Source organism: Phyllostomus hastatus, unplaced genomic scaffold (genome assembly GCF_019186645.2).
Source record: "Phyllostomus hastatus isolate PE091 unplaced genomic scaffold, TTU_PhHast_1.1 phas_contig_150, whole genome shotgun sequence".
Lineage (NCBI taxonomy): Eukaryota > Metazoa > Chordata > Mammalia > Chiroptera > Phyllostomidae > Phyllostomus > Phyllostomus hastatus.
In genome coordinates this window covers 33927890-33949936 of record NW_025333611.1, presented here as the reverse complement: position 1 = coordinate 33949936, position 22047 = coordinate 33927890, and the positions used below count along the sequence as shown (strand labels likewise).

At 40.3% G+C, this 22047-nt stretch overlaps 1 protein-coding gene across 4 annotated transcripts in view; it reads right to left on the bottom strand.

Annotated features, from left to right (window-relative positions):
• Positions 1-1891: 1891 nt before the first annotated feature.
• The window catches only part of KIF3A (kinesin family member 3A), a 45040-nt gene continuing 24884 nt past the window's right edge, over positions 1892-22047 (bottom strand). The window contains exons 9-19 of one of the 4 annotated variants that reach the window (XM_045826936.1): positions 20627-20725; positions 18502-18573; positions 16351-16359; positions 12956-13112; positions 12380-12560; positions 12061-12171; positions 11580-11705; positions 9880-9933; positions 9483-9551; positions 6677-6801; positions 1892-4715 (exon numbers count right to left, since the gene is read on the bottom strand). In XM_045826936.1, the coding sequence (XP_045682892.1) occupies positions 4667-4715; positions 6677-6801; positions 9483-9551; positions 9880-9933; positions 11580-11705; positions 12061-12171; positions 12380-12560; positions 12956-13112; positions 16351-16359; positions 18502-18573; positions 20627-20725 (1052 nt within the window). In that variant the 3' untranslated portion in view covers positions 1892-4666. The remainder of the gene's footprint in view (positions 4716-6676; positions 6802-9482; positions 9552-9879; positions 9934-11579; positions 11706-12060; positions 12172-12379; positions 12561-12955; positions 13113-16350; positions 16360-18501; positions 18574-20626; positions 20726-22047) is intronic. The other 3 variants (XM_045826944.1, XM_045826951.1, XM_045826960.1) reach the window with 3 other exon arrangements.

Sequence of the window (22047 nt, the reverse complement as noted above, 5' to 3'; positions counted from 1 at the left end):
TGTGTTTGTTGTTCCCCCCTGCCGCGCACAGGCTAGCTGTGGTCCCTTCGGCTGAAGCTTGGGTTTTTTGGTTTTGATTTTGTTTGTACATGGTATTAAAAAAGATTTCTGGCCCTGGCTGGTGTGGCTCAGTGGACTGAATGCCAGCCTGCAAACCAAAGTATTGTCAGTTCAATTCCCAGTCAGGGCACATGCCTGGGTTGCGGGCCAGGTCCCCAGTGGGGGTCTTGCAAGAGTCAACCAATAAATGTGTCTCTCGCACATCAGCGTTTCTTTCCTTCCCTTCCCCTCTCTCTATAAAGATAAATAAAATCTTTTAAAAAATTAGGATCATCAGTAACAAAATGTCTTGTACCAATTTTGCTTTTCAATATAATTCACTCTGGTTTTGTAAACAATGGAAATTCCTCCAAGATTGACAATTTATTAATCACAAATTTTAGTTTATATTTTGTTTTGGCTTTTCATGCTTCAGTATCTTCCTAATACAGGAAGAAGCTGGGAGACATAATGAATACAACAGGACTTCAATTAATTTGTTGAATAAGTGAGTAAATGAATGAATATTTAGAGGTACCACTTTAAGGCTGGAAGTCTGTATATATAGGCTTTATGTATACAGAGTACTTATCTAAGGACTTGTAATTCTCTAATGTGAAAGATACATATGCCCATGATTTGTTTGTTAATCTCAGTTCCAAAGAATTTATCAATTCAGGCCCCAGTTCAGTAGGTTGAGTGCCAGCCTGTTTGATTCCCAGTCAGGGCACATGCCTGGGTTGCCAGCCAGGTCCCCAGTAGGGGGCAGGCAAGGGGCAACCACACACTGATGTTTCTCTCCCTCTGTTTCTCCCTTTCTTTTCTCTAAAAATAAATAAATAAAATCTTTAAAAAAAAAGATTTCTGGAGGGTCTTCGTAAGAAGTTGGGGTGGACAACATGCTGCTTGATGGAAGTGAGTCACAGCTCCAGAGCCCAGTGGGAGAGAGGAGGCAGAGTGCAAGGGCGGCACCAGGTACTGCCCTCATGCTACGCGCGCATGCACGCACGCACACACACGCGCTCGTGCGATGGGGTTTTACAGAAGCCAGCAGCTGAGCAGAGGAAGAGCATAGGCCCTGAGGCGGCTGCAGGAGGCTCCTCACCTATGCAAAGAGCACATTTAAGTCCTTTTGAAACTCGCCAACAAACCAAAACTTCTGGACACCCGTTGTGAGCTTAAGGCCTCCTCAGCACCGTGTCTGATGATTGAGAAATATTTGTCAAAAGGAGCCGTGATTAACAATAATCCAAGCCATGTTTACTTTAGAGATATTTTAAGCTCATTAATACCTTTTGAAAGAGCACAATATCATTACCACTCATAAATGTCTTCTTGCATGTTTCAGTGAGATATATTCTGCAAACACATTTCTTTAAGTATCTTTTCTCCAACACCTAATGAAAAGGATAACAAAACCTGGATAAACATATTTTTTAATCCACATCCAAGGATATATACTTTTCTATTGGTTTCAGAGAAAGGAAGGGGAAGATGGAGAGAGAGAGAGAAACACTGATTGGTTGCCTCCCGTACAGAGCCCGCCTGGGGACTGAAGCCATGCGCCCTGACTGGGGATCGAACCTGCAACCTTTTGGTGCATGGGACAGCACTCCATCCAACTGAGCCACCCAGCCAGGGCAAGAAGCACATTTAAAAACATCCTTCCCTGGCTTCTGTTGGAAGACCCATACCGGTATGAGTTTCTGGGTGTGAAATTAAACCAGGTGTGATGTTAACCACATGAAACCAAGATGCCCAGCACTAAAACCTGACTATTAATAGCAGGATGGACGTAAACACAAAAACAGTTTGGTAAAGAAGCAGATCACTACTACAGGCATTAGGTAAACATTTTTTATTTCTTATTTAACCATGCTACACATATATACAATAACAATATATACAACTTGAACAAATACAATTTATACATAAAATATAATAGAAGTGTGGCTTTTGAAATTAATGCAACAAACTCATTGTAGAATTTGTCATTTTGGCCAGTATACAGTATTGTAGTAATGCTACTGAAGTTAATGATTTAAACTAATCAGACTACTATGTAAGTTCAAAGGCACTAGGAGGATCTATGCTTTCTTCTAGCATTTCGAATCAAGAAAATAAATGTATACACTGAGAAACTGGGCAGACACTAGCGTACTGGAATGTCCGGCCCACCCATTCCTTAATTCACAGCCCTGTAGGGAAGACGGGAACCTTCCCTAAGAGTTAAGAGGAAAGACATTTTTTAAAGACTAAAGAGAAACAAAGAAACAACCCAAAATCATAAACATAACTTTCAAAAAATGTTACAGATGAAGAGGCATCCCCCCAATCCCAAAGTGACCTTAACTTTCTTGCCACAAAGAAAGGTCCCCTTTACCTAGAAAAGCAGATGACACAGCTTCTCCAGTAGGTTCCATCTGCGGGGTAAACACACAATGCAGACCCTCCCCCTTGATTAATCTTACACTTTACAAGAATCTATACAAAAATGGGGACTACTGCTATCTTTAATATCCTAACTATCAGCATATATAATTACAAAGTATATTAAAGAACATACCACAAACAAATAACACTCTACCAAGGCTCATTTTAATAAATAAATTTTACTTCTTTAAATTAAAAAGAAAATTCCCATTCAAAAAACTATTTCTATGTGACACTCATTTTAAACCTATTTCATATAATGAGCAGGTCTGCTCATCTCTCTCCTCACACGAAGTTAACACTGAGGCTGTACAACGTCTGCTCTGTGCACACAGACACAGTGAGTGTGAGGAAAGCACGGAGTTGCCCCGGCCGGAGCTAAAGGGGCGGCTGTGCGGCCGGCGCCCTGCGTTCCCCTGCAGTTACTGAGGCCTGCCTCTGAGACCTAATTTCGGCATTTCATAAGACGGATATTTATCATCCGTCTGGTATAATCAGTTTTATCAATTCTAATGTAAGTGCTTTTAAAAAAAACTGCCTCAGCAGCCTGTTCTCAAAGTCGCTCCAGCTTTGACTTCTAACAGGTTTCTTTTCATCATTGCAGGGGAGTGGGGCAGAAAAAAACCAGCACACTGGCTTAAGTTCTCTGTAGTGTTTTAGAGCTTAATGCAGAAGCTATTCCTTTCTTATTGGCTGGATGCTTACAGGCTAGAAACAAGGACTTTCAAAAGAAGGTTTCTCCAGAGCGATCACTGACAGAGTCAGAGGCGCACACAGGGCCGCCCCACCTGCGCACACCAAGCTCTCACAAGATGTGACTTCGCCCACATCTGCACAGCACATGCATGGTGCCTCCCAGAGCCAAATCATGGGCGTCTGTCTCGCACGTCACCAAGGAGATGCTGCCAGGGATGCAATTCTCCTTGGCGAGCAAACACGCAGCTGCACAAGACGTACAGGACACACCGCTGGGACACACGTGTTCACCCCCGCCTCACAAGGCTGCCAACCTTATTCACCCCCACTCTCTACACAGCTTTGTCATGATGAACCAATGTGTCATCCAACTCCTAAAATAAGGTGAACTTCATACTAATTTATGTGAAAGTTCACAAAAGACATATTAATTGGTGTAGATGTAGCATGTTGAAAAAAATAAAAATTCTGCAAGCAGCCAACAGGGAAATCACAATACTATCTATTACAACTTATTTTACTTTAAAATAAAAATTATTTTCATTTTTAGAGGAAGATGATCAAAGAAAAAAAGTATTTTAAAGGCAAAGAATTAAAAGCTACTTTTCTTGCTTTGGTTGCATTTTCTGGAAAATGGAGACTTTCTCAGTTTTGGAAGATACATAGCAATTTTCACCAAAACTTAGAACTCAGATGACAGCATCCATTAATCACACTTCACAATGATTTTTTTTTAAATATACACATATGGGCAGAGATTAGCAACCAGTATTTAGCATCTGAATTTTTTGCAACTGTGACTCCTTTATAATTAGGTACAAACTCAATGTTTCAAGAGAACATGAAATCAAAACAAAGTATATTTGACTTAAACTCAAAATGGCAAAAAAGGTCAAGAGAGATCTAGCTGAAACATCTTCAGCTTTTGCTTTTTAAACAGGTACACTTCTAAAGACTGTCTGTTAAATGACAAATCTACAGATCATCTAGTACTCAGAGTGCAATAAATGACAGTACAGGGAGTAGAACCTAGGTCAGCGGATCGGCGGACGTGAGGGCTGACTCACGGCTGAGGTGCGCCGCCCCTCCGCTCACCTGGCACAGCGCGACACGGGGCGGTCAGAGCTGCCGCCTTCGATGTGCGGAACACAACACGCCCAGTTGGGTGAACAGACAGCAGCTGAGCAAACTACTAGCAGACTCACGAGTGCACTTCGCCTGCAGCTCTCCAGAGCAGGGGCCGCTCCCCCAGCCTCCCCGCACCGGACAGACTGAAGGGTGACACGGCTACCTGAACAATGACCAGTTGTGCAATTCTAATATATTAACTTACGTACAGACAAAAAGTTATTAGGCAAACTACTAGAGTTCCAGTCTTACTCCATGATTTACAGCTTCTGCTCCGTGAAATTACATAAGTCTTCAGTGTTTTAATTAAATATCTCGTCCAGGCATTAGGATATCACTAGTTTTTATTGAGACTTTAAGTCTGTAACATTTACTGAAGTAAAGAGTCAATTACGGTTTCAGGCTTTGCAGAACGCTTTCTGTTTGGAGAAGAGAGAAAGAAAACATGAAGACTTTCCTGAAAGGCTGAAATGCAAACACTTTACATTACATAGCAGATACAACAATGGGGCCACGGGGCCTAGAAACAGGCCAAGGGCAGACAGGTTTGGCCACGTTAAGAGGTCTCGTCGGCTGCCTCCTCAGCCAGGGGAAGGTCACCTGGATTAGGTGACGGAGCACGGTGCCCCGCCCCCACCCAGAGAGCCGAGGGGCTGAGTGGATGATGATTTCCCAAACTGGACCAGACGACGCAGCCAGGCCAAGTGAGCTGCGTGCCTACCAGACTGAACCCCCTGATGATCTCTTCCGGGTCAGCTAAAGGCGCAGGCTCATTCAGTGAAACTCAGAGCCCACACCGCCTGGGGCAGCACCGCATGGATGTGCGTGTCCTGGGACTACTGCAGCGATGGACCGTGTTCACCGAGATTTCGTTTGCACCCTGAACCGTGCGTTTCTGGTGAGGAACATCGCACTGAACACTGTCGGCAGGCAGTCCAGTCGCAGTGAGCCATCTACTGTGCACACGTGTCTCTGTGTTTGACCTTCTGCTGTGTCATAACACAGCAGGCTAGTTCTGGTGCAGGGACGGTGGCTTTGGCTCATCCCAGGTTGTCTCACATGGATTTTTTTTTTGTTAAATCAAAAAGGTATTATTTTTAAGTGAGCATTCTGAAAACTGTATCCAAATAACTTATTGTTTGTTTTAGGTCCACATAGTTTTTTAAAAAGTGGCTAAAAATGGAGAGATCTCGTGTAAATAACTTGATTTCTAGCTTCTCTGAAGCGAGAAGAGTCAGAAACAACAAACAAGGGCCCCCTACGCCCCAAACCAGCGGGGGGCCAGCGTTCCTCTCCGACTTGCCCAAGTCCCTCCCCGGCCTACTTTTCAGCTGCATTGAGGCCACTGTCTCAGCGTTCACCAAAACACGTGCACTGCTCGTTTCCCCACCGACGGCAGAGCTCAGAGGGGAACGCTTCTACTGAAAGTGGACAAGGGAAGCTCTGGAGCGAGCTGCACTGTCTGCACTGCTCTGCTTCATTCAGTGACATCACACACATGGCTTCTGCGAGCACAGGAAAAGGGTTTTTTTCTTTTTTTCTTTCTTTCTTTTCTTTTTTTGTTACCTTGTTTGAAACCAGAGGAAAAGTTTTAACCCCAGCACCTAAATGGTAAAGATGTAAAATGTGTGCACTTTTAATGCACTACTGACTCCTCCTCCCTGAGGTCAAGCGCCCCAAATGTATAAACATCCAGTTATGTCTGTGAGGTCACACAACACGAACACATTAGGCCCACACCACCTCAGCCTACGCGTCACTCCGCAGTGCAGTGCTCGGGCAGGGGAAAATAAGCTGATTGCTCCCTCTCATTTCGGGAGCCTCACAGTTCTGTGGCCAGTTTAAACGAGCTCAGCGGTACCTGCTGTGGGGCGGGGAGAGAGGGAAGAGGCTCCAGGCTCCAGCATCCTGTTACGACACACACAGCCTCCTCAGGGTCGAAACCAGCACCCAGAGGAAGGAAGGTGGCCGGAGAAGTTCTCTTTACCTGGTGACTGAGGGGGCCAAAGCCCTCAGGACAAGGCTTACAACAGAAAAGACGAGTCAGCTGAGTGCAATACTTGGGTACTTGGGAGTCTAACCAAACAAATCCATTAGCATCGCACTCGAGGAATTACTATAAGAATTAAGGAATTAAGATAGTAGATGACTTAGAAAGAACAAAATACATTACAAATAAATTCTATTACTCAAGACAGCTAAAGAAGTTGGAAGACCTTAAGTCTTTAGTAAAATTTTATTTACTCAAATCATAACTACATAAGCACTTTGATATTGAAATATATCAGCCAAAATATCAGCCTAACTAAATTTCCTTTCAATGTATCTTATTAGCATATCTCACAGCCTTGATTTTACGAGACTCAAAGGCAGTCCTTACCGTCTCCCCGTCTTGGGCCTTGCTTTCCCCTTGGAGGTCCGAGGCCTCTCCAGCCTCATCAAGGACTGCCGCAGGCTCTCCTCGGTGTAAGCAAGATACACGTGGGAAAGGTCCACTTCGAAGGGCTGCGAACAGGAAACCAACACCGGATGCTCTTAGAGGAAGAATTTAGATCACACTTGGGGAAAGATTTAAAAGACTGACTAAGCCCTGGCTGGTGTAGCTCAGTTGATTGAGCACAGGCCTACAAACCAAAGGGTTGCTGGTTCAATTCCCAGTCAGGGCACATGCCTGGGTTGTGGGCCAGGTCCCTAGTTGGAGGGATGAGAGAGGCAACTATGCATTGATGTTTCTCTCCCTCCCTCTTTCTTCTTCCCCTTCCCTCTCCCTGAAAATAAATAAATTTTTAAAAAATAAAATACCGAATAAACTCTAGAAAAAAGCCACAGGACACAAGACCAAACAAATGTCTAAAAGTCATCTTCTTTAATGCCATTTATCTCACACATATTCAGCAAGGGCTGGTGAGTGAGCCCTGGGGCAGTATAAACTCCTTGGGAGTAAAGCAAAACTGCTGCCGTTTCCCCAACGCTGGTATTTCTTCTGCTGGACCTAAGACTAGGACTAGCTTTGAAAAGGACATTCTAGCTTCTGGCCAATATGGAGGCATAATAGACACACTGTGCCTCCTCCCACAACCAAAAGAAGGACAACAACAAATTTAAAAACAAAACAACCAGAACTGCCAGAAAATCGAACTGCATGGAAGTCCAACAGCCGAGGAGTTAAAGAAGAAACATCCATCCAGACGGGTAGGAGTGGTGGAGGTGGGCAGCCTGGGTGGGAAGGAACCTCAGCAAGGCAGCGGCTGGCTGAGCAGGCAGTCCCACATTCAAGTGCGGATAAACCAGGAGGAATAACTGGAGAGCGAGAAGACCCCACAACCCAGGGCCCCAGTGCCGGGAAATAAAGACTCAAAACACTGATTGAAAACACCTGTGGGGGCTCAGGTGCTGGGAGAGACTCCCAGCCTCACAGGAGAGTTTGTTGGAGAGACCCACAGGGTCCCAGAACACACACAAGCCACCCACCCAGGAATCAGCACCAGAAGGGCCCAGTCTGCTTGTGGGTAGTGGGGGAAGTGATTGAAGTCCGGCAGAGAGTGGAGCAAGTGCCATTGTTCCCTCTCAGACCCTCTCCCACAGAAAGTGCAACAACACAGTGACTGGGTTGCCCCGCCCTGGCAATTAGCTAAGGCTCTATCTGTCACTGCATAACACTACATGCGCAGAGACAAAAAATGGCCCAAATGAAAGAACAGATCAAAGCTCCAGAAAAAATACAACTGAGTGATGGAGAGATAGCCAACCTACAGGAGGCACAGTTCAAAGCACTGGTAATCAGGATGCTCACAGAACTGGTTGAGTGTGATCACAAAATAGAGGCAAAAGTGAAGGCTATGAAAAGTGAAATGAAGGGAAATGTACAAGGAACCAACAGTGATGGGAAGGAAACCAGGACTCAAATCAACGGTTTGGACCAGAAGGAAGAAATAAACATTCGACCAGAACAGAATGAAGAAACAAGAATTCAAAAAAATGAGGAGAGGCTTAGGAACATCTGGGACAACTTTAAACGTTCCAACATCCGAATCATGGGGGTGCCAGAAGGAAAAGAGGAAGAGCAAGAAATGGAAAACTTATTTGAAAACATAATGAAGGAGAACTCCCCTAATCTGGCAAAGGAAATAGACTTCTAGGAAGTCCAGGAAGCTCAGAGTCCCAAAGAAGCTGGACCCAAGGAAGCATATACTAAGGCACATCATTATTGCATTACCCAAGATTAAGATAAAGACAGAATCTTCAAAGCAGCAAGAGAAAAGGAGACAGTTACCTACAAAGGAGCTCCCATCAGACTGTCAGCTGATTTATCAAAAGAAACCTTAGAGGCAAGAAGGGAGCTGGAAAGAAGTATTCAAAGTCATGAAAGGCAAGGACCTACAACCTAGATTATTCTATCCAGCAAAGCTTTCATTCAGAATGAAAGGGCAGATAAAGTGCTTCTCAGATAAGGTCAAGTTAAAGGAGTTCATCATCACCAGGTCCTTATTATATGAAATGTTAAAGGGACTTATCTAAGAAAAAGAAGATAAAAAATATGAACTGTAAAACGACAACAAACTCACAACTATCAACAACCCAGCCTAAAACAAAAACAAAAACAAACTAAGCAAACAACTAGAACAGGAACAGAATCACAGAAATGGAGATCACATGGAGGATTATCAGTGGGGAAGGGGAGGGGGTAATGGGGGAAAAGGTACAGGGAATAAGAAGCATAAATGGTAAGTAGAAAATAGACAGGGGGAGGTTAAAAATAGTGTAGGAAATCGAGAAGCCAAAGAACGTGTATGTATGACCCATGGACATGAACTAAGAGGGGAAAACGTGGATGGAAGAAATGTGCAGGGCAGAGGGGAATAAAGGAGGGGGAATGGGACAACTGTAACAGCATAATAAAATATATTAAAAAAACATCTAGTCACCAACCATATCCCCATGACCCAGAAAAGCGGTGGAAAGATGAGTCCAGGAAGACTCCAGGGCGGTCTTGCGGCAGAAATCAGCCCGCTGGCACCACCAGCAGCGTGCGCCGCCCTGACACCTGCAGCCCTGGAGCCTCCATTCCCCGACGAGCAGCCTGCTCTTTCAGCACAGCTGAGTAACAGATACCATGCTGATAACATAATTTAGTGACCCACATTCCTATAAAGAAACACTGTAATGTTTAAAAAAGGCACTCTTACATCTTTCTCTTTTTTATCAGGAATTGGAGTCTGCTTCCTCATGTTATTTCCTGTGTAGGCGACACATTTCTCAAAAAAGAAAAAAGAGACAGGAAAGAATCGTTTTAATTAGTAATTAATACTGTGAATTAACAAATTACTGAAGATGCCCTGATGCTAATGACACTGGGACAGAAAAGGGCCTAGAGGCTCGGTAGCCCTGCGCAGCCCTGACCAGGCATTTCCACCAGACTTCCGTGTGCTCTGATACGGTTCATCAGAAAAACATCTCCACCCGCCAAAACTCATTGGATTCAGCGTCTGGACCACCTGCCTCCCCACTGGCGCCAGCAAAACCCCTAGTCTGCAGGAAGTACTATACAACTCGCCTGGACGAAAGGGTGCAGGCAGTACTCACCAGCTGCCACTCTCCTATGTCTTCATTCCAGTGGACATAGTTTTCAATCATCTCCTTTTTAAAAGAGTCCAAGATAGTCTGCTTTTAATATCTAATAACATTTAATAACACTTAAAATACTAAAAAACATTCATGAAACTAAAATCTTTATGATCAAGGGGAAAATTTGTCTTAAAACATTATATGCTGCATGATACACTTTTTATAAATTTCAAAATATATGCTTTTAAGAAATATATACAACTAAAAAGCAAGAAAGCGAAGAGCACTGGACTCTGGAGGAAGGTTACCTTGAGCTGGAAGAGGCACAAGGTCTGGGAGCAGGTGACGGCCATGGTGCCAGCTTTTGTTCGGGGATGAGCTCCCCACGCAGTAACTGCCTAAGTGGAGGCCAGCCTCCAAGGGCCAGGAAGGAGTGTACCGAGAACCGAAGGTCAGTTCTGTACACCTCATGTCCAAAGGAGAAAAATACTAAGGCTTATTTGTAGAGAAATTTCTCATGGCCGTATAGAATTGCAAAGTAAATTTTTCAAAAAATCATTATGTGAAAGTATACTAAAATGTGCTGGAAAGATGAATATTTTGAGTAAAACAAAAATAGAGGCAGGGACTCTTAAATTATATGGTGTTGTACTAGCTCTGAGAAGTAGCACCCATCTGGAGACGGACACAGTATCAGTGACCATGCTACTGAACACAGTGAGATCACCAGCTCCGTGTTCCGTACACCGCCCCCCTCCCCGCACACACACAGGTGGCGTCCGAAAGCGGGAGGGGAAGCTGACGCAGGCGCTCCGCTCATTCTGCTCGCAGGGCAGGGGACGCTGAGCGGAAAGCAGCGCCTGTGCCTTGCTTCTGACAGCAGTTACAGTGAGTCCTCACTAGTGTCACTAACAGGTTCTCGGAAACTGCGACTTTAAGTGAAATGATAATGAAACCAATTTTATCATAGGTTAATTGATATAAACAAGAGTTAAGTTCCTATATTTCCGGCCATAAAAACATCACCAAACCTCTAAGTAAAGGCCCAAAACTACTAATTTTAAACAATGGAATAAATGTAAGACACACATACACTTATGAAAGACTAAGATGCTTATTTTCCAACCTGCTTATCTACTTGAGGGAAAGATACTCATGGGAGGCCGGAGCTCGTCCAGGCAGCCGGGGGCTCGAGGTGGCACCCCGCCCTGGACAGGGCGCCCTATAGTTACGGTGCACGCACTCACTCACTCACTCGGCCTGGCATGACGCAGACACACCAGTCACCTCACAGGCACATCTCTGGGATGCGGAGGGAAACCTGAGACCCCGAGAAAACCAATGCACACTGGGGAGGACATGCCCACTCCACACACACAGTGACTCCAGCTGGAAGTCAATTTTTCTTCCCTCTTCAACGATGTAACAAAACAACAGCGATGGAAACAGTGCTGTTTGCGGACCTGCTGGACATGAATCTAGATTTCTCTAAAGGGCTGAGAAATTCCTATTTAGATACTTAGATACTCAGAGATTCACGTATTAAGAAAAGTTAACAGCTGAAGTGAAATGCTATGGCATTACTTCAAGGAAATCTTACTGTTGACAACTGAAACGGAAATATTTACCTCCAATTAAGTGACAAACTATACTTCCTTATTCCTTAACTGCAGCCAAGGGACCGACCTAATATCTAAATCAGAGAACTTCCATCTTACCTGATAATCCTGAGGTATAAAGTTATCAATAATAAGCATCTGAAGTCGAAGCTCCCGGCTAAGCTGTCGAATGTTCTCCAGTAAACCTTCAATTTCCCTCTGATGTTCTTGTTGGAGATCAGCCATCTATGTGAAAGTCAATGCAAACATTAAAGAGAAACAAGATTGAAAATGCAAACCGGTCCAAACTGACATAGGGCACTGGTCTCAGAAACCCTGGAGGAGCCGACCCAGTTCTTTCACAAACACAATGGACAGAATGCCACTCACACTGTCTTCTTTGATGCACATTAGTTGTTAAGGTTGGAAATTTAGTTTAATAGCTAGAATTAGAAATTGCATGTAAAGAAGAAATTTTTATCTCTTTAAAATTGTAAGTATACATTATGATTCCTTTAGGATTCTTAATCACACTTAATCAAAGAAATTCTTCTTGAAAAAATTCGGAACTACATTAGTAAGCAGTTTCTAAGAAACCGACCTCTGACTTTGCAGCCATTAGCATAGTCCAGACTTTCTTTAATTTCTTGGTCTTTCCCTGTGCTTCCTCTTGCAAACTGGTGTATTTTTCTTCAATATCCAAGCGTTCTTGCTATTACAAAAATTGATAAATGTCAGAATGATATTTTCATTAAATCAGAATTTAACAAATAATATGTTTAGTAACCATTATCTTCAAAGCAACCCCTAGATCTGCTTTAAAATAATATTAGAATTATAGATATTTAGCTTTTCACCAGAAAAGCTAAATACCTTAGGCAACATACCATAGCTTCGGCTGATACAAGAACTCACATTACCTCTTTCTCCTCCAGTTCTCTGCGAAGTTGCTCTGCTCTCTTCCTCCTTTCTTCCAGTTCCATATTAGATTCTTCAAGAAGTTTTTCTTGTTCCTCAGCTTTTGCCAACAAATCAACACCACCAACAATTACCTTCTTCTCCAGTGCAGATAATTTCTCTAGCAAAGACTGATGCTCTTGTCTGTTGATTGAAATGAAAATACTCTATATTCATTGATTATCTGCTATTCTACCAATATCACTTAACAAAATCTGATAAGAACTTGGACGCAAAATTTCAAAATAGGAATATAATTATGTAACACCTCTGTCAAATAATACCTCTGGGTCCATTAATTTACGATTTGACCTATAACTAATTCAAATTCGCTGATTTTTTTCTCATATAGAGAGGAATTAACCAAACAGATGTAATATTTAGAAATATAACATATAAAATGAAAACTTCTATCCAAAAATAGCTTCTCTGGAGGCAAAAATCAACATTTAATTACTACTCAATTTTCTTGTTTATACATCCTATGAAAAATGCCAGACATTTAAACCACAAACCCACATCAATTCAGTAATACGCACTGGGCCTTAAGAAGGTCTTTCTCCCGTTTCTCTAATTCAGCTCTAGCCTTGTTTCTTTCTTCTTCTTCCATGTCAAGCTTTGTTTCAAGTGCTTTTCTCTCTTCGTCAATCTTTGCTTGCATTTCAACCATCTTATCTGGGGAAACTTTCTTTTTACCTATTTGAGTCATTTAATTACAACAGTCACTTTAGAATCAGTGTTTCAGACTCGCATAGAGTCTCTTCGTTTTTATAAAAGACGCATGCCTCCATAATGCAAAATCCAATGTTAACATTTCAAGGAAATCAAATCAGTATCTCATGTTTCTAGAAGAACTTTTAAACTAATTACTAAAGTCAAACTTTTCCAATTGTGCAGTGACAAACGTAAGCAAAAGAGAAGCAAAACAGATGAGCAGAGGAAAAAGACAAAGAGAGATGAACAGTAAAGCCAAAAAGAAAACAACCCAAAACAAGACAAAAAAAACACACAGATCTGTACGTCCCCAAATAACATATAGTCAAAAAAGCCATATGACTATTTAGTTACTTTTTTCTGATAACCAGGTACAAAAATCAAGTGATTTCTCAAAATACCTCCCCAAAATTTACTGAAATAAGTAAGTAAAAGTCACATATAGATATAAAATGAACAGATAAAAATATCAGTCAGAACTTATAGCTAGTAGTTTTTAATATATATCTTCAGAGTGTTTATAAAATTTTTAATAAAATTACTGGAAATTATTTTATTTCATAGTATACTTTTAAAGGGAAAATTCTATATTAATTACATAACAGTTACACAGTAATTGATCAGGCATTTTATAGTTGCTGAGCTATCATGATATATTTTAAATAAAAAAGTCAAGTAACTCATTATGTCAAATGCAGGGCCCTAAATCTCTCTATGTCAGATTAACTATGACAAGTGTCAAGTGTCATTACACTATGACAAGTGTAGAAATACTACAAAATAATCAAGCTGGAAATATAGCTTCCAACTGATGTTTTGATTATAATGTCTAGTAAGTAGAGTGGTCTTTATACAAATAAACAGTATAAATGAAAGTGTTACATTGTTATAAACAGTATTCAATAAAAGTTTATTGACTAAATTTCCAAGTGATGAAATTAAAGTGAAAAATCAAAAGAAGAAAAGAAAAACTAGTGTATTAAACCGGCTATGAAACTGACTCAAAGATAATTCATTTCTGGTAATACAATTTCTTTGAAACATACTTTCCTTCAGAAAAACAATCAAACTTTTCGTAGAACTGGTCTGAGGCTCTCCTGAGAGCTTTCTGTATTTCTTAACTTCCTTCTCGAAGGACCACAGGAGAGTGTGAACCAGAAGACTTTATAAATCGTTAATGTCTCCACCCAAAAGCTAACCCCTCCTGCTAATAAGGAAAGAGAACTGAAAAATAATGATAAGATACACAAGTATATATATCTGAATATATTCTTTTAGGAACCATCAGACAAAGAATCATGCATAGGCTTTCATTCTTTAGGATAAAATTATGTTTAAAAATCCAAGGTTTAAAATATAGTACATTTCATTTCTACAGAAATATAAGTCCAAAGCAAACTTAAGCCATGAAGCAAATAAGTTAAATAAAAAGAGTAAATAAAAGCACTGATCCAGATTCATGCTCTGGTGTGGTGTGATTCTTTGCATTCCAAAAGACTGATTCTGCTGGCTTCATTGTCACCTGTATTTAATGTTCTGAATTACACTATTAAAAGACAAAGAAGTGCCCACTGGTAATACTATTTCTTAGAAATTTGAAGGGGGAAGTAGAAGTTCAAGGATAAAGTAAGTGCATGCACAATAAATTATAGCTTCCATTCCACCTCAGAATTACAATTTTTTTAAAAAAGGTGAATATATTAAGACAAACAAAGCTGTGTATGAAGACATGGATACTAACTGCATAGCGAAAATGACCTGATCGATCTAAGCACATTCCTTTTTTAGGCTCCTAATTATTTTGTTAACAGTTGCCCATTAAGAGACGTAAAAAACATTTTATATGTAGAAATACAAAAGCATGTCTATTGATGAATTACTACTATGCTTAAATTGCATTATTTTTTAAAATTTAGGTAATATTTTCAAACTGATGTTTTAGCAACAAAGATCTTATTGTGTTCTTGTAACATTTTCATAAAAATGACCAGGCAGCCCTGACTGGTGTGGCTCGGGAGGCTGGGCTCATCTGGCAAACTGAAATATCACGGTCTGCTTCCTGGTCAGAGCACCTCCTGGGCTGGGGGCCAGGCCCTTAGTTCGGGGCATGTGAGAGGCAACCGATCAATGTTTCTCTCATGCATCCATATTTCTCTCCCTTTCTTTCTCCCTCTTCCCCACACCCGCAAAAAAAAAACAAAACCAAAAATGAAAATTTTTTTAACGACCATGCATGTACAGCTAGGTTCAGTTTCAAAAGTCTTATATTTCGCTAACATGTTGTTACCAGAATTATTCCTGTAAGTTATTATATTTCCCCCCAAATAATATTTAACCTAAATGTAAATATGTAGCAACTCTCTTAACCAGGACCTTAAAAATGTGAGATCACTAAAAGTCACTTTTACAGTGATTTAAAAAAAAATTTTATATTTAAATTATTTTATTGTTGTTCAATTACAGCTGTATTTTCTCCCCATTTTTTCTTAAAAATCTTTATCAGCAAAACCAACCAACCAAAAAAATGCTTCTTCTAATACTGCACGATAGAATTCAGCACAAATTTCCAGATGGATATTTTTAAAAATGTTAACGTCATAGAGCATTGAACTAAGCCAAACAGGAGTGGCAATGCTTATGACTGCCCTGCGCCATGTGCTCTGTCTGGGGCTGAAGGGGACTTGGCAGGTGAAGCCAGAAAGAAGGGGTCTCGGGGGTGCTGAGTGCTGCTGACTGAGTGAGTGCATTTCACCTGCACGACTCGAGCACCCTCGGGCATAAGTAACCAAGCACTTGATTCCTCACTTTAAACAAAAAGGGAAATTTGGCTTAATGGGTCTTTAAGAAATCCAGAAAAAAAGATCATGCCAGCTAGTTCTGATGATGTGTGTATTTTTGTCTGTGTTGTTAATTAGGTCTAGCATATCCTGTGTGTCTGTCACTGCCAATTTAATACTTCTGAATTGTTCCCCTAAAAAGATCATTTTGAAATAAGAATGTTCCTATTATTCCTGAATAAAAACTGAAATAAATTTTTTAAAAATTGGGAAAAAGGAAGCTTTTTGTTTAAAGCTAAAGTTGAAGGATTTTTTTAAAATACAAAAGATGGATACTTACCTTGTAAAAAATTAATTTTTAAAAAATGTAATATAATTAAATGACAAAATCCTTTATAGTTTAAGTAAGTGTACCACATGGATTGCAAATCAATCACACCAACCTGCTTGATCTTTCAGTAAGAAGTAGCAAGCAAATCGTAGACAGGAAGCATATGCACAGAGATGAGGAAGAAAAAAAGAAAAACATTATTTTTTATGTAAAACAAAGAAAATTGTATAATAGCATTTACTTTATAGTATAAGCATAGAAATAATCAAATCATTATCAAAACTGAAATAGAGCAGTTTTATGTAAAAAAGAAAAGCGTACTCAACACAATTGGAGGTGTAATTTAAGCAAAGATAATAGGAAGATTAACTTAGTCTAAGATTACAATTCAAATCAATCTCAAGAGCCCACACCACTCCCAAACTCCTGTGAATGTAACAGTTCCGTACCACGTGGGCACAATGACGGCGGACATGGAATTGGGAAACTGCTAAGACCTGGGGAGTATTCGAAAAGAGCAAAACAGAGCATTAAGCCAATTTTTAAGAATTAGTAAGTTAAAGGCTGCAAAATTCACATTGTGCATTTTTAAAGTTTCCCAGTTCAATGTTCTTCCATTGTAAGGATCTATTACAGGTGTGCCTCCCTTTAAGAAAATCCAGCTCAAAAACCTCAACCCCAAATTGGATTGTAGCAACTTGCACTGATTGTTTGGTTAACGAAAGGATTTAATGAAGAATTCTTTTTAAAAAGCAAGCTTTCCCAATACATTTTCTTTTCCAGCTTGATTTAAAAGCAATTTTTTTCAGGGGAAAAAAAGCCCACATTTATTGCATAAAGTGAAGTACACCTGTATAATAACAAACTTGCATTCAGTCTCTTAGTGGATTGTTAAGGAGAATTACAGTAATGACTCTATAGGAGTAAATAATCAATTGATGATTCAAGCAAAAAACACCTAAATAAAAAGGCCATTCACATTTTTTAAAGGGAAGGTGTGTACAAGCCACACACAGCAACCACACGTCGGGACGGCCGTCTCTGCACTTCACCAGCGCGCCCCCGTCACAGGGAAAAGAGCTGCCTGTCGTGTGCTCGGTGCACAGACCGTAACTAAGACTGCGTGAACTGAACCGAGTGCAGCTCATCTCATAACACACTTCCCTACACGTGGTCTTTAAGGGTTAGGTAAGTTTTAAAACAGGAAATTCCATTATAGTCCCTCCTACTCAGATATTTTGTTGTATTCCATAGTTTATAATACAAAATCATACCTCTATATAGTTTCTAAAGCAATGCCATGTATTTTATATTATCCTCTGAAATTAATTGTTTTGGTAAAATTTAAGAATTGTCAATAAAGAATACAATTCCTAATATTCTTGGAATTCTTCCTCTAGAAAGCCCAAAACATAAGAACAATGACCAAATGTTTTTGCTATTAGTTTTGAAAGGTAAGTATATAGATAATGCTTGAAAAGACAGTAAGCTGCAAACTAGTACAAGAAAGCACCAATTCCTCTTTCTTCTGAAGATAAAATATAAATAAAATAATGCTTTTCAATTTAATTAAGGTTTAAGAAAAAGTCTTTAGGTTTGAAATAAGTTGCTAGATCCTGCATAAACAATTTCTTATGGATCTGACCTCTCCAATCATACATTAGAAAATTCCTTAAAACCAATCAGGTAATTTAGAAGGGATAAATGGCCATTTGATATAAAATGCTATTCAAGTTATTATCACTTGCTTCAAAACTTTACATTTCCTTGGTCTGGGAGCTTTCACTCGAGTCAGCTGCCCTGAGACCAGGACTCCGAAGCCTAAAGACTTCCCGACTGGAGCACGGGTCACAGTGGGTTCTGGTGCACTTCCCAACAGAATCTGGATGTTTAGAAATTCAGGATTTGTTACTACATGTCCCTTATACTCACTAGGATTAGAAATTTGTCATGAAATATGAAAAGGAACCATCAGAGGTATTCTTTTATACAGCTTACTAGCTCTCTTTACATTATCTCAATTGCAAAAGCGTGAATCTCTCTTCCATTGTCTCGAGCATAAGCTTAAACACATGTTCAATGATCGTGGATTACTGGAAGCAATGAGGGGGGAGGGGGGGATCATCACATGCTTTGTTCTACCGGGAAGTCCAGCACGTGTTCTTTGAGTCATGACAGGGAGCAGTGCAGCATTTCCCAAGTGAAGCCCATGGGTTATGGAGAAGCCGAAGCTCTGTTAGAGAACTTAAGAGCTACCACTCACTAGGCAAGAACTTATCCAGAGGTTTCTCTATGACAGAACATGTGGAGTCTGAACTACTGCTGCTGCTACTGCCTGGAAGACAAAGAAATGAGCCCACAGAGAACCGAAGGAAAAGGAAACAAGAAAAGGAGCACATACACAGAGAAAAATTCAGTTCCAGAGAGAGAGTTTTCATGGACAATCAAGCTTTGTATTACAGAACCAAAACTTACTTTCCCTTAAAACCAGCCTCGGTGGCCTAGCCCAAGCTCTCTAAGGGCGAAGCCATGCGGGGAACTAGACACTGTGTCCCCCTGTAAGTGCCGGCTGCGGGCGGACGCCACTGTCCACCTCAAACACAGGGGTTCAGAGGGTTGGCATGACAAGAACCAGAAATTGGTAGTCACTTGGTGACATTTAAGTCTATTTAAGCTTCTTAGGCTAACAAGTTAAAGGAACGTGAGTTTTAAGACCTGAACTCATGCACAATTACAATTACGAAAGTGATGGAACACCCTTCATCACAGACGGGTTGCTCTGTCTCCAGTTCCACCTGGTCCTCTAACCACCACACTACCAGAAATGACGGTGTGTGTTTTAAGGCTCCATGGCAAAATTTTAAAAAGCTCAATGAACATTTTAAAATTCCTAAGCCTCAAAAAAAGGTATTTTACTATTAAATATTTTAATATTTAAAACAGTAGCATTTTTTGCTATTTAAAATTTTATTTTTAATGTATCTATTATCTGCTTTAGCTTTGAATAGCTTACTCTGTGAAAAATAGGTATGAACACAAAACCAATTCTTTAAATCAGGGCTTGGCAAACATTTTCTGTAAAGGTACAGATAGTAAGCATTTAGGGCCCTGGCCAGGTGGCTCAGTTGGTTGGAGCGTCGTCCCGTGCACTGAAAGGTTGCAGGTTGGATTCCTGGTCAGGGCACACACCTAGGTTGTGGGTTCAGTGCCCAGTCGGGGAGTTGACAGGAGGCAACCGATCCATGTTTCTCTCTCACATCGATGTTTCTTGCTCTCCTCCTCCCTTCCTCTCTCTAAAAATTCAATAAACATATCTTTGGGTGAGGAAAATAACACTCACTTAAAAAAATAAGTGAGTGTTTAGGTTTTGTGGGCCATACCACTTCATGTGAAAGCAACCCACCATGCATCACACATAAACAAATAAGCATGGCTATTTAATAAAATTTTATTTACAGAAACAGGTTGTAGGCCGAATTTGGCCAGTACGCCATGTTTCACCAACTCCTACTCTAAATCATGCTTTTCCTGTCTTCTGAAGTTATAAAATCTTTATGGTTTGTAAATATGCAAGCCCTAATGGAGCAGTGATGGGTTTATTATCACAAGATCATTTTTATTTCAACGTTCAATTTCCTTCAATGACCCCCAGCTCCCTGAAGAGTAGGGACAGGCAGCTAGGCAACGGCAAGAGATGTTCACTGGGAGATCTGGCCCTGACTGAGATCATTTTAACAAGACAAGCGAAATATGCACCAGCTTGAATACAATGATCCACATTAATGGAAGAGAGTTCTGAAATAAATAAATATTTAAGGTAAAAGATCAGAAATGCAGGACATTATAATATGTCTCTCTCTTTTACATGTTATATGTAGCTTTATCACAATAAACTAAGTCTTAATTCATACTTCACAACAAATGGCACATAACAGGGTGAAAATGAAAGCATACTTTATAATGAAGAAAATTAAACTAAAAAATAGAATACTTATACAAATTTAAAAATTCAATGAATTCTAAAGCCCAATTTTGCTTGAGAAAAACTTCATATTATCCTAATTTCCTAGATTTTAGGTTCTTAACACAAATAAGAGTCCCCAAATAAAACTAAAAATCTACATGAAATTTTAAAATGGTATATCCACTATCACTGGCTTACGATTCTAAAAAAAGAACATGTGCGGTATTCTAATTCGGCTATAAACAGGAGATCAATATAGCAGAAGAGATAATGCAAAGCCAACCAGGTCTATGTCATACTTCTTCTGAACTGCTACCACAACTAAACATGGCAAAAAAAAAGGCATGCACTCAGCTTCCTCGGGGACGTTAAACCATCATTAAGTAGCAATCCCAGGCGATTCCTAGAACCAAAATGAACTTACCCCTTCGTTTTTTCCTTTTCTCTCCATCGTCCCCAAGCTCACCCTCTTCGTCGTCATCCTCTTCTGACCCGCTGACGTCAGAGCCCGATATCTCTTCCCCTGGACAGAAATTTAACACGATGACTTTTACTCTGTACCAGGTCGTTAGCTATTTAGAAAATGCCTGGATTGACTTACTTCATTAAGTTTTCATTGCCCTAAACAAACCTTGTATTAAAATTCCTCGACACTATACCAGGCATGCTAACCTCAGAAATAGACATGATGTACACAGAGGCTTTATTTTTAAATTTCCTAAAGAGAAGCTGAACTCTAATCCATTTAAAATTTCAAATAATAAAGTACAGTTCTAAGTATATATAAAGATTACATTGTAGAGCTATTTTAATCTTTTAAAAGTGTGATCACTTTTGGGGACCATTTTCTCTTCAGTTTTTTGTTTAAGATATTAAATAATCCATTCAACCTGTGCATTTTTTAAGAGCCATAAGACTGTCATCTAACATAGTGATCCCACTTTTGGAACTACATCACAACAAATATTTCAAAAGAGAGACTTATTTATACAGAGATTACGTTAACTTACCTAAAAAGCAAATAAAAGGGAATAATTAAACTAATATTAATTAAGGTCAGTACTATATTACCTTCCAAAAAGTTATTGAAAAATACCACTGTCCATATATGAAATGTCTAAGGAAAAAAAATTGGGAGAAAAACAGAATATACACTAATCACAATGAGGTAATATTTGAACCTGTAAATCAAGAATGGAAAGAGATCACAGAGTCTTGGGATAAGGAATTCATTGAAACATACACTGTTCTTTAGGCCTGGAAACAATGACACCCCAGTAGCAGTGTGCACACCCCGTGCTCAAATCTTGGTTTCTAAATACCATTCTCCAGTGAAAGGAACCAAGGAGAAGAGCTGATTTTAACGCTGGGGGAGAGAAAATCGCCAAACATCTGTGGTGCCAGAGCCTAAGTGCTAAACAAACAAAGACCTCGCGGGAGCGTGCTGAAAGGGCACAGGAGCAGCCCTGCAGGAGCTCCTGGAGGCCAAAGCTGAAACGGTCTGAGCAATAAAGTAAGTAATAATGTATTACAAACCACAAATATCCACAAGTCCACACTGACAAACGTAAACAACTGAATAAATAAGGGGGAGAAGGGACTGCTTTTCCATACAACAGAATTCCTAACACTAAACATCAGAAGGAATGGTGGAGAGAGCAAGTCACCAATGAGTAATGCCACAGAACTGCTGCTTCAGGCAGGAGCCTTTGATGGTGCCAAAATTAGTGGGAGAAAGTGGAAGGAGAAACAGGACCTCTGTATAGTCTCAAAGTAGCTCCACACAAGATAGGTATTAACTGCAAAGGAAAAAATAAAATAAACAGATTTATAGTAGAGAAATCT